A 14472-nucleotide genomic window follows, 5' to 3' on the forward strand; every position below is an offset into this window, starting at 1 on the left:
TTTCATTATGGTTGTCATATTCACCGTAAACCCATAAATTAAATATCAATGATTCTTTTTATGTGCTTTTTGGAGGATTGATAATGATGGCATTGGGTAGCAATAATCGCTTTAACACGCCTTTATCTATGTAACGGAATCTTTGATCGTGATTTTCACGAACTTTAAAACGACGAAAAGAATGGAAATCTTCGCGCATTTATCAATGATAATATAATAATTTAGTAAGTTTGTCCGATTATCCTGATCAGGATCTGCAGGATTAACGACTTTACAATATAAATAATTCATAAAATTCTGGTGGAAGCGCAAATAAAATTCCATAATATTAATAAATAATAGTTTAAAAAAATAAATAACTCTCTTTTAGAGCTAGCTGAACTAAAAAGTAGATAAATAATTTAAATAATTTTTATAAGTTCAAAAAAAAAAAAGAGTGATTTAGAAAAATTATTTTATCGTAGAAAAGCGTGATTATTTTATATATCTACCAATAAAATATTTACGATAATTGAATTATAGCACACCACGGTTTTTTACGATAAAATGTTTTTTTCCCAATCACTAAATTTGTTTTTTAACCTATATAAATTATTATCTGTTTTTTAGTTCAGCTAGTTACAAAAGCGTGTGCCTTGTTAGTTTTATTAAAATAGTATTTATTTACAACTTAGCTTATTATTCAAATTTCAATTTGACTAATATTATTTGAGAAATTAAAAGCGTAATTAACAAAGCTTTATCCTACAAATGAGACATCGCATCTAAAATAATTAAACTATAATAACGTTGCGTGGCCGATTATTAAATACATAATTCTATTGCTAAGTATTATAACGTAAGTTAAACTGATTTGTGATTCTGTATTGTTTTATTGTTTCAAAGTTTACGATAATACAACATTCAGACGACGTAACTGTTGGCACGAGCATCAAGATTCAAGACAATAGTTGACCTTAATAACTAGATTAAGCCGCTATAATTACTAAAAACTAAATTAAAAATCGACTGTTTTTATATTTTAACCTCGGAACACTTTACTTCACCGATTTGAATTATTTTTCTTGAATTTTTAAGATAATATAAAAATTTTGCGCTGTGGGGCAAAAGAGGGGAAGAGATTTGTAAATTTTGTTGGAATTGATATATAAACTCATCATTGGTAGAAAATGTCTCGTAAACATTTTTCGTAAAATCAATAGTTTTGGAGATGCCAAAATTAAAGTTTTCAAACTTTTGTTAATATGTCTCCTTAAAATGCGTTCATTCTATATAATTCGAAAGAAACAGAAATAAAAAAAATTCTCAAATAACAATGTGTAAACACCTTTTGATATCTCGAAAAACGCCGGAGCTATCACTGGATCAAAATTCTTCATGTAGCTTATTCATGTTAATATTTAAAATATCGAAAATTTTAAGAATTTTGAGTAATGTAGCTGTCGAAAAATATTTGACTGAATCTTTTAACTAGAATCTTTTTCGAAATTACACATTTCGAAAAAATGTTATATTTATGTAAATAATTGAAAATGCTAGCTTAAAAATACTAGATAATAAACTTTTAGTTATGAGCCCGGTACGCTTCCACTGCTGTAAACTCAGTAGTATTTACAGGACACAAATTACGCGATCTTCTCTTCTAACTTATATTATGAATAAGTGAAAACAAACAATTGACTGAGTTAATTGTTGAAATACCATGCATAGACAGCGTTGATTGCTCTATCAAATTACACATACATACATAACTGATATTCCCATATAATACATATTATACAATTTACACGTAATTTACGCACTCACGGGTAAACAGTGATGTTTACGAAAAAATATTTCAAACAAAAGTTTTTAATTTTTTTATAAGGAATATTTTTTACATTTAAACTTTTGTGCTTTCTCTAACGGTTTACAAGATGGGTCCTTCGGACCCAAGAACCAGTTGACCTTTGTTGCTCATTTACGAACTCACTTTTTACGTCCTGAGTACACTGCAAAAATTTCAGCTTGCTTCATTTTTGAGTTATTGTGTTGACAGACAGACGGACAGACAACCGAAAATGGACTAATTAGGTGATTTTATAAACACCTATACCAAAATTTTGTTCAAAGCATCAATATTTTTAAGCGTAACAAATTTGGGACTAAACTTAGTGTATCTTGCATATTACATGTATGCATGGTATAACAAAATGATACAAGACTGACTATTTGGTAGATCTGTAGGTAGCATAGGCATAGAGATCGATCACTTTGTTTCTCTCAGACATTTCTATCCGTATGCATATACTTAACAGTTGGATAGGAAACGCTTAGACTATGAGTGCACTACAACTTACCTTGTTATATAAAATACAATTTGCAAGAAATAATTTTATTCTTCTCGTACACCTATGGAGATAATGGTTATGAAGTGAACTGAATATATCCAGTTAAATCCATAACCATTTCATTAATTATTAATAAGTGATTAAATAACCTTAAAACGATTAATATTATTCAAGGGCAATATGAATAAAACATATATATGCACAATAAACAAAAATTACATATTAATTAAATACACATATTAATTAAATATTCATATTCTGTTCTGTTATGTCGTAATATTATGCAAATGGTTTGGCTTGTTATGTGTTTTCTAATATTTCAATTACCTACCTATAAATATAATTTTTATTTACATATAATTATCTAATAACAAGTGAAAACAAACAATTGACTGAATTAATTGTTGAAATACTATGTATATATAGTGTTGATTACTCTATCACATTACACATATATACATGTCACACATACATAACTGATATTCCCATATAATGCATACTATACAATTTACGCATAATTTACGCCCTCACGTAAACAGTGATGTTTACGAAAAAATGTTTCAAACAAAAGTTATTTATTTTTTGATAAGGAACATTTACATTTAAACTTTTGTTCTATCTCTAATGGTTTACAAGATGGGTCCTACGAACCCAAGGCCCAATTGACCTATGTTGCTCATTTACGACCTCACTTTTTACATCCTGAGTACGCTGTAAAAATTTTAGCTTGATATATTTTTTCGTTTTTGAGTTACCGTGTTGACAGACAGACGGACAGGCGGACAGACAACCGAAAATGGACTAATTAGGTGATTTTATAAACAACTATACCAAAATTTTGTTCATAGCATCAATATTTTTAAGCGTTACAAACTTGGGACTAAACTTATAGTATACCTTGCATATTACATATATGCATGGTATAAAAATATCTACTATATGTACTTAATGTGTTATTATACTTCAACTGAACAAATTTAAATAGCAAAAAAAAACGGATTCCGGTGTTCAATAAGTCGTAAAGTCAGTGGCCTAAGTCTAACATAATATTAACTTAAATCTAATATAAAGGTGACTGCTTTTGACACTCTCAAATATGTAGACTTAACTTTAGCTACACGGTTTATTGAACACCGGATTGTATACGACTGTCAAGAAGTGGTTGCCCTTTTAGCGCGTTTGTAGCTGTAGGTAATATTTTCTTTATTACCAAAAGTTCTTAGAAAGTTGTTTGAAAGATAAAAACCAAATGGCGGATTTCTCTCGCGAAATAGTAATACGTTAATGAAAAAAAAAAAAACCAAACCCATCGAGTAGGGTATCTAAATAAAGGAAATTAAAAAGGGATTACAAAAATATACCCATATAAGTTATATGTTTAAATTAGGAATATTAAAATGGTCTAAAAAGTTTTATATAGTATAAATGGAGTAATAGTACTTTGTCATCTGTATCATTTGGAGTCTATGTGTCTTGCTTTTTTATTAGTAAAAAATTAGAGGTTTTTTATTTGTCCTACCTTTTCTAGCTCGAATTTTTTTGTTAAATAAAAGAAAAGTTTCTAAAGATCATTTCGAATCAAATGATACATTCATCATTATTTCCCGAGTACTAGATCAGGTTCATCCCAAAATGGTGCTTGTCGACTAAACTAATATATAGGTCAGACGCGTGGAATTTTTAACAAAATAGAAGCTGATTATTTAAGTTCCCGTAAGCTAAAAAATCAGATTCAATATACCCCAATCACCTGTTGGAATACAATCGAAAACCCAACGCCAAATTTGAAGGCTCGAGACTGAATATTGTAGGGCTAATGGAAATACATAAAATGAAAAAAGATTCACAAATTCTTCTTAACGATCAAACTGATAGAAATTTAAGACTTTTTTTAATCTTGTAGTTATACTATACTAGCTGACCCGGTGAACTTCGTATCACCTGCAACTTTTTTTTTTACAACTTTTGGTTCGTGATTATGTCAACCTTTAGACTCTAATTTATTTTTGTCAAAAATTAACACTGGTTGTATTATCTACGGTTAAAATGGTATTAGGTTATTAAATGAAACTTGTTGGTCATTTTAACATGTTTTATGTGTTTTATTAACCCAACAAAATATAATCAATACATAACAAAACATAATAAATATATCTATGCAATTTAATGCTTTTTGATAAACTACGTTTTTAGTTTGGTTTTTCGGAGCATAAATATATAAAGACGATGGCTTTCCTACACGTGAACACGTGACATATAGTTGTCCATGCGAGAAGCATGGAAATTCTAAATTAATCCCGCAAACTTCCAACGACTGGCTTTGCGATTTGTTTATGATCATCGCAAAGGCCAGGCGCACGGGTATGTTAATAAACATACACAATATAAACAATATGGGAATAAACACAAATAAAACAAAAGTAATGACAAACATTCTTCTTGAGTTTCTTCTTTAAATTTTTGGTTATGTTTTACAAACTGAATATAGATAAATAGTATAACTTCGCAGTATACTTGTACGTATCTTCCTATATATTGAACAATTTTGGAACACTCTTGCAACCTTGAGGATCAAGCGTAACAATAGCGATTCCGATACAAAATTAATAAATTTTGATTTCTTCAGTTTAATTTTTGGGTTTTTTTTAATTTAGTTTAGTTTAATTTTGAAAATCGGTCCAGCCGTTTTTGAGTTTTAGCGAGACTAACGCACAGCAATTTATTTTTATATATACAGATCAATAAAATTGAAAAAAAAAACCCAACTCAACCCACACCCACACCCACACCCACACCCACACCCACACCCACACCCACACCCACACCCACACCCACAACTACACCCACACCCACACCCACTCCCACACCCACACTCAACCCAACCCTACCCAACCTAACCCAGCCTAACCCAGCCTAACCCAACCTAACCCAACCTAACCCAACCCAACCAAAAATTACAAAAATTGTGTTTTTTTGAATTTTTTATGATTTTTTCGATTTTTACAAATTGCAAAAGTGTAAAAAAAGTTTTTGTTTCCAATTTCGATAAAACTAAGTTTATAAGGTAATTTTGACCCGAAAATTACAAAAATCGTGTTTATTTGACCATTAAATGAGCAATTTTCGAGATATTTTATGAATCTGACTGTAGAGCCAACATTTTCATTCCGTTCTGTCTCTGAAATTATTCCGCATTGAATCTAATTATTCCGAAATTGTCCTTTTCATTTCAATTACGATTCATTACTGTTTCGGACACACAGTAATAAGTTGGACAAAGACCCAAGATATTTGTTATTCATTTTATTACATTAGTTTTTTAACAAACATTTAGAATTTATTGTAAGAGAACACTAAATTATAAAATGAATATTCTAAACAAAGATAGCTCTAAACATATATTAAATAGATATATACAGTACAGATAACATTTAATAAATAAAGATCGACATATAAGATTTAAATGTAAGTAGGTTTGAACTATCCTTGTTTAATAAATAAATGGTATATGTACAGTTATGAAGTCCCACAGGAATGCTGTCGAACGGGATAAAAAGTATCCTATGTTATTCTCGTGGCTCTAAACTACCTCCCTGCCAATTTTCAGCTAAATCGGTTCAGCCGTTCTTTAGTTATAAGTAGTGTCACTAACACGACTTTGTTTTATATATATAGATTTATACCTTGACAATAACAAAAGCTTTTTGTTAAATTAAAATTGAAGAAACATTTCAATTGTAATATCCGTCTCAGTTTGCAATTGGATTCATTGTCCGAAATATGTCACATATTACGAATGTGAAAAATGTAATTCTTGAAATTAAAGTCATTTTCATCAAAACAATGTTTCATGTTATTTGCTCAACCAAATAAATTTCCCATAAAACAAAATATACCTTAAATCTTAACTTCTTTATATACTTTTGTATGTAAATACCTTATTATATTATTTATTTCAAAAAGAAATCAATTTACTTTTTCTTTAGGCTATGAAAAACGAAACATGTTTTTGATTATTTGATTGAAAACACTGATTGAATTATATTATCAAATTCATTCTAGCATCACCTTTATGATGAAAGTATTTTAGTCGAAAAGCTGTGTCCATTATTTTAGAAGCTAATAATGCATCCTTGTGTATAAATCATTCATGATTATATCCTAAAGATCGGATTTAAAAATAAAATTATGGAAAGAAAATGATGACAAATATATAGTTCGAGTATTATCTTAAACAAAAAAAGCCAATAAACCTTCAACAAGACTTTTTACAAGAACCTAAGTGCCCGAGCGGTCTAAGACGTTAATCCTTAATGGTTGTTTACTTAGACTTCACCCACATCCAAAATGTAATTGTATATATGAATGTAATTTAACAAATAAAGATAAACATGTAATGATGTTGGTGGTCTCTGTTATAGGCATATACGTCGAGGCATATGCATATAACGGAGGTTAAACCCCATGATTATTGTAACAAGGCTCTTTACCTACGCCCGTGGGAAAAGAAGTATTTCTCTCACTCAGTATGCGAGGAAAAAATAGTTCATTCCCGCGCTAGAGCGGTAATGAATTCAGTTACTATAGTAAGTTTTTAAATTTTCTATTTTTCTAAATAAACCATGAGAAATTTTAAATAATAATGAGAAATTTTAAATAATAATTCTTGTTTATTTTGAAATTTTAAAAGCGTAGATACAGTTTTGTACGATATACGTTTGATAACGCATTATTAACGTACTTCTGCGATTGGCCAACTTGTGCACTCGTTGTAGAAATTTCGCAAGCGTACATTAATAATGCTGTTATCCCAATAGTATTGTAAATAACTATTAAACCGTTATTACACCTTATATAGATTTCTAAAAATTTGAGAAGCTACCATAGGCTTGTTGAGGGTTTTACTGGTATTTTGTGGCTAAATAATACTAGTATTAATTTATTAACTCTTTTCTTGGATTTATAGAATGTTAAAGAATAATGTATTAAAAGTAGGCACCTGGTGATCTTAGTCTTACCTCTAAGCTACATATATTTTAAATTGTTAATTGAAAGAAAGAGAAGGTATTTTCATTATCTGGGAAAAGAAATTGCTTTTAAGTAAATTATGTGAAAAACTGGAATTTTGTAACTGAATAGGTGCTATTATTTTATTCTAGTTATTATAATTTCTTACGTATGCATAACTCCGTCTTAATGTTTACATTTTATAATAGAAATAAATTTGTAAAATACACGTTTTCAAAGTCTACTGTAAAATCAGTTTTTCCAAAACACGCACCAACATTTTACGAATTTCGATACAGATCAATTGAAAATTTCATGATTCTGATGACTTTTATCCTCATAGTATCTAAGAGAATCGACTCAGCTTTTGGACTAATTTTTAAATTTATCATCACATAAATTGTATATTATGTTGACTATGGTAGGTAGTATAAGTACTAGTCCTATAAATATTATACTATCCTAAGTAAATATATTTTTGATTGAAGATGTTTATTGATTTTATTTGTATATAAATAAATTTTAAGTATGTTTAATTGACTTATCTAAAATTTAAATTGGTTCGACGCTATTTAACATACACTAGCTCTATATTTGTTTTGCATCGGGCTATAAAATACAACTCTTACATTCCGGTTCGATTTTCGTAACATTTTATTCACGTGTGTTTTTATGATATTTCTACACAAAGTTCCCGACTAGGTTGACAGAATTTTATGCAATGGTAGAAATAATGGTATTTTCTGGCTAGGACGCTTTTCTGGCTATAAGTAATAAAGATGATCTTAAAAATGATCCCATTTACAAAAAACAAAAATGATCTTAAAATGACCTTGAAAATAACCTTCAAGGCCAAAATAACATGCCTTTCTTTGAGATAAATATTAGCAAAAAATTATGGTATTTACATTTTTAAAACCAACTTAAATCAGAAGAATTTACTTTTACCAAAAATAAATACCAAAAAAATACAAAAAAAAATTATTTCGGTGACGAATATGAAAATGTAATCAATAGTACATTTATTAATCCTAGTTTAATACCTGATTTTAATAACTGATTTAATAATGTTTAAAACCAAAATATTGTTATGATGTGAATTCATTATTTATGAAACACAATGTAATTTTAAATTAAAAGGATTATATGTATTAAGGCGCATTTGCGAGTTATTTAAATTTAAAACTCTTTTTTTCTTTGTCTTTTGCTTGCACCACTTGATTTTTTCTTTGTAGTTACAACATACGATGTTCTTTCTGAGTTATAATCTACAGTACTTTTTTATTTTTTGGTGTACTTTCTGGTCGTTACTTCTTGATAATTCATTCTTCCTTTGCCTTCTTTATTTTATACTCGATTTGTTTATAAATTTCTTTGTATTTCATCTCATTTGTTTCTTCATATTAAGTATTTCTTGTGTCATTCAACATTGATTTTAGTATTCGTTTTGTATTGTTAAGTCTCCCGCTATTTTTGAGGTTTTCTAAACACTTTTCCAAATTTCATTAGAATCAATATTTAAGGAGCTATGACTCATTGCGCATAGCATTTTACCCCCGAAAAAATTAGTCGAAAAGGTTAGCTCAACTAACCTTGCATTTTATTTTGCTGCAATGAAAATTTGCACACAATTAGTATAGAGTATACTTTTAAAAACTGGTATCGCGAAACTGGTTTCGCGTGGTGTCTTCGCCACGAGGGTGTTGCATTGCTAACCTATATCTTGAAAATATAAACTTGATACTTGAGAAAATATAAAATAATGTCATTTAGGCCGCCTTTAATTGCCCCTTTCCCGGGTCTCAAAAAATTCATTCATTCATTCAGGTATATTAAAACAGAAAAGTATAATTATAGTATAGCAATAAGTGTTCCTGCCTTTCTAGAGGGTTTCCATGATGGCACGACTTCTTAAAATTAACCTTAGGCTGGAAATTTATTGTGTGCCAAATTTCACCTCAACAAAATGAACCGGGGCTATCTATGTTCAATGAATCATAATTCTGCAACCATTGACTTTACAGAAACGAAAGGAATACTCTTATTCCTTTTTTTAAACAGATCCAAATTTTTTTCGCCAAGTAAGCAGACAAAGCAGGCACTACGAGTTAAAATAAAGGGAGAAAAACAACCTACATTACATAACATTATTTATAAAATTATTATATGTTATCAAATAAGAATTTCTCTATTGGTTTTCTCTAAAAACAACAAACAACAAATTTCGTATAAAAGTGGCGAAAAAAGTCAAAAGTCCTTAAATTAATATTAGGAGAACATTATATTAGAAAAAGTAACTATATATTTAGAGTATTAAGAGCGCCATTGAAAAAACTAACATTTGTGCCTAATAATACATTGTGTAAAACTAATATGTTCGCCTAATAAACTTATTATTTAAATTTATGATATTTTTCGTTCAAATTATGTGTCTAGCGTATTTTTTCTTAAGCTTTAGGTACATTTTTTAGACCGTGAGTATATTTTTCGTCAAACCTAGACAAAATAAGCTTGAAAATGTGGGGTGGATCATGGAATTTGATAAAGGAATAAGGAAGATAAGGGTAGGACAGAAAAAATATGGGCTAGAGTAATAATATATTAAGCAATCAATATATTAAATATATTACTCTTATTTATATGTTTAGAAATAAAATTGTGTTGATTATATTACTGAGCCACGAAACGCGTGGCCGGGTCAGCTTGTATTTATACATATTTTCAATGATATAATTTAATGATAATTAACGCATAATAGGTTGTAGTGAAATTTTATTATCATTATGATGAATAATTTTTATAACATTTTAAAGAGGTACACATATCATTTAAATAATAACAATAAGTTGTCATACATTGTATAAAATATGTGTGTTGTTAATTAATAAGATAGTTCCTGTTTTGAATATTTAATGAGTGAATTAAATCACCACAAAAATTATGTAGGGAAATAAGTCAATGTTATAATTCTAGTTCACATGTGCCTTCATAAGAATTCCAGTTCATCCTCTTAGAAAATTATGACCAATGTGTCATTCCCGAACAAACATAGTAACATACATTGAAGTGCTCAAAATTGTTGATATTTTATATTGAGCGCCTCAAGCTTTTACGATAGACATGTATGAGTGGCTCATAGAAAAAATTATTTTCTTCTTTTTAGTACATTAAAAACGTATACATGCACAGCCATAGTACACATGCTTAGTGTACATACATAGTCAAATAAACTTGCTTTAAATAAAGTTCTTTTATTGGGTGGTTTTATTGGGTGGCACTAAGCATACTAAAACATGTGTATTTTTCAACCATCAAATATATCTGGTATATAGATAGTATTGCATTTTTTGTCCACAAGTGTACAAACGCGAGGTATCTCGTAGTCAATCTTCTTATTGCACGTATAAGAGTCTGTATTAAAATCGACATCTCTCTTCAACTACTTATACTTTAAATATAGTCGTTTCTGTTCAACTTAAAAATTAAATAACTTTGAGCAAATTATATCTCCAGAATGAAACGGTTGATTTTGATTTTTTTTTTTTTAAATCAGAACAAATACATTAATTTTCAGTTAGTTTTTTGAAAATATCTTAAATCTAGTTCTATACTTTCCATGTTAATTATCCGAACTTTAATTAAATTTATCTCGCCCATAGCGAGACAACAGCCTTAATAATATCTACGTATTGTATAAGAAAATATTTGTTTTATCGTTATATCGCCGGCCACCGTTATCGTAGCAAGATAAAAAATATATAATATTTTAATTGGCCAAGTAATTTTTACATGATAAACGAACAAACATACAAACTTTCGCATTTATAATCTTCGTAAGAAAACATAATTTGTTAGCTTTTGTGTATTTTTTCTTTCATTACAAAGTTTAATTTTATTTCATGTTGAATATTTTATTTATAGATTGCCGTGGGTGATGGATTCTAATGTACGTGAAGACGATGTAGCACCAAAAGATCCTGGTGCACAAAAAGTACATTGTACAACGAACTATGATGAAAAGGATTATGAAGGTAAATAAAACTTTCTATTTTTTATTTAAATTTATTTTTATCTTTTATAATGAGAACGTATTGGTATTGTCCTTTTTTATAAAATGAAGTTTTGTATATAACATATACAAAAATTATAGGTAGGTGTAGGTACTAAAGTTTAATCAAATAGTAAGATACTAATGTTTGACCATTTTGTAATGTTTTATGAATTTGATCCCCACTTTTCGTCCGATTTTCCCTATTTTATTTATCACAATCGTCTGGTCATGTTTGTTAACTATTTCTCGTCGACTCTATTATTCGTAGTTTTTCAGCTTTTTGATAATTTTCAAAATTATTTTAACCGTATTTGTCGTATTTTTATTTTTCTTAATGTCACAAAACTATAATTAAGCATAATGGCCACTGAGTTTAAGAAACAAGTATACAAGTTTCCTTGTAGAAACAGATCTCTACCTTATTCTAGTATGAGTTGCTCATAGCAATACTAAATATTACATGGCAGTTGCTCTTACGTCTATGTTCAAAGTAGTAACCTTAGTGGTTTTTTATCTAAGCATTCTAGGACTTTGAATTTTATTCGAAAATCATTTACTTGTGGATCCGACTGACTCCGTGCGAAGTCATGGAAGGGATAATCAAATCGACGTCAGTGCTTCCAATGGATAATTTTGGAGTTAAAGGGCGGTGTTATGGCTAATTTTCAATCTTTTACATGTAAATGGTATAGAAAGAGACGAAATGGTATATCAGAAACGAAATTGCATAAATAATATTTTTTAAATGTAAATTAAATATAATTACTTATTTAAATATGTTAGAAAATAGTTATAAATTTTCAATGTAAAACATACATATACTGAATTTATATTCTTACAGCCGTACAAATATATTAATAAAGAAGTGTGTCGTTACTTTGGTAACTCCTTGAAATAAAACTCGTGCATTATTAGCGAAAAAGGAACTTGTATTCAAAATTTCAAGTTTCTGTCTTCAATGGTTTGGCCTCTGCGTTATCTTTACAGATTATTCATGTATTGTACGTACGTGTAATTTTACAATAAAGTTAAAGTAGTTAGGGAAACAAATTTACCCATAAACCACAAATGTATATGAAACTTTCAAAGTTGTGTTAATAACTTATTTACATTCTATTGTGATTATCCGTAAAGAAGAAAATGTGATAATTACAAATAACATAAATAAATATTTATCTCAATCATATGGTGGTTCGTTACTATATTCCTTACAAAATTTTGTTTAATCATGTTTAATAATTGCGCTAAGCGTAAGCCCATAAAAATTAAGTCATATCACAACTTTAATAAAGTATTAGATCGCGTACGTTGAATTTGTAGAATGCTTACTCAACGAATGCTTGCTTCGTTAATAACGAAGAAAGGCATTCAATTGTTAATGAACGGTTTAAAAAAACAAATGAAAAAAACAATTGACTGAATTAATTGTTGAAATATCATGTATAGACAGTGTTGATTATACTGTCACATTACACATACATACATTTCACACATACATAACTGATATTCCCTTATAATACATACTAAACAATTTGTGCCTTATTTGACCCCTCGCAGAGGAACGATGATGTTAACGAAAAAATGTTATAAACAAAATTGTTTATTTTTTCAGAAGGAACATTTTTTACATTTAAACTTTTGTTCTATCTCTAAGGGTTTAATCTGGTTTCACAATAGGCTCTATAGACTAAGTGTGTCCTTCGTGGACAGCCAATATAACGTAACCTAACGAAAGGGTTTAAAAGATGGGTCCTACGACGGGACCCAAAACCCAATTGACCTATATTGCTCATTTACGAACTCGACCTGACTTTTTACGTCCTGAGCACGCTATAAAACTTTCAACTTGATATCTTTTTTCGTTTTTGAGTTATCGTGTACACAGACGGGTAGACGGACAGCAGTCAGATGGACAGATGGACATACGGACAGACAGACCACCGGAAATAGAATATTTAGGTGATTTTAGGAACACCTATATCAAAATTTTGTTCATAGCATGCATATTTTTAAGCGTTACAAACTTGGGACTAAACTTAGTATACCTTGATATATATTACATATATACATGGTGTAAATAGGAAGTGAGACTTTACGTTGTACACTTTGTACTTTGTGTTGTACATCCTATCACCCTGTATCAAGAGAGCGGATGATCGGAAGTAAATGAACAAACATCCCTTTCCGAACACAGTGACTTTATATATACTCCTATCTATAAAATGAGCAAATATGTTTGTATTGGTATATGTATTAATCACATGGAGGAAAATTCTGAATCATCTTCCTTTATTACAACCTAAAATTAAACCTCTTAACAGGCAAACCTCTTGCAAAAGGAATATTAAATTGTAAAAAAAAATATTCATATTCACTAGAATAAATTATAGTTTATAAAAACTACAAAAAACAAAGTGGAAAATAATTTTAATTATAATGTAAAATTCAAAGCGTGGGGTTGCACTCTACATTCTCATTCTTTAAATTCATAGTTTTGCAGAAAAAAAACGATGTGGGATAATTTATTTCTAAGGCAAAAGCTATTATTATATCATCTATGAGAGACTTTAACTTAATATAAAAAGTACACAAAGCTTAAAACAAATGTACGTTTGGTTATACAGGGTGGACCATTTTTACCTATCATCCATATAGCTCGTTTTGCAAAACGATGGGAGTTTGATGGGAAACATCATGTTCTGACATCAGATTGGACCTTGTTCTTCGGGTTGCTTTAATAGACAATTTAGATTCTAAACGGTAAGAAAAAGAATAAAACTTTAAATTCATTCTGCTACATTTAAAATCTTCTACCGAACGCCACAATTTCTATGCTGATTTCGTCAGTCTTTTCAGCTCGTCTCGCTTAAGAGGTGTAATTTCAAAAAAAAAAAAACCTTAATAAAAAAAATTCTTAAATCGATTTTTCATTAGTTTTCGATTTTTGAATTCTATGGGTATTAAAACGTCAATCCAATCCAATTCATCAAAAATTTTTTAGAATGCAAAATTTGAAATTACATAGGAGTAAACTGACTAAGCACAATTCATTGAGCATGTTTTCAACTTTATTTTTTTTTTGTA

At 29.1% G+C, this 14472-nt stretch overlaps 1 protein-coding gene across 6 annotated transcripts in view; it reads left to right on the plus strand.

Annotated features, from left to right (window-relative positions):
- Nucleotides 1-14472, plus strand: part of LOC123290821 (electroneutral sodium bicarbonate exchanger 1) — a 91110-nt gene that overhangs the window by 27283 nt on the left and 49355 nt on the right. For all 6 annotated transcript variants that reach the window (XM_044871154.1, XM_044871153.1, XM_044871156.1 and 3 more), the window contains exon 2: nt 11259-11368. In XM_044871154.1, coding sequence (XP_044727089.1) covers nt 11272-11368 — 97 coding nt within the window. In that variant the 5' untranslated portion in view covers nt 11259-11271. The remainder of the gene's footprint in view (nt 1-11258; nt 11369-14472) is intronic.

The sequence above is a fragment of the Chrysoperla carnea genome, chromosome 1, assembly GCF_905475395.1.
Source record: "Chrysoperla carnea chromosome 1, inChrCarn1.1, whole genome shotgun sequence".
NCBI classification, from domain to species: domain Eukaryota; kingdom Metazoa; phylum Arthropoda; class Insecta; order Neuroptera; family Chrysopidae; genus Chrysoperla; species Chrysoperla carnea.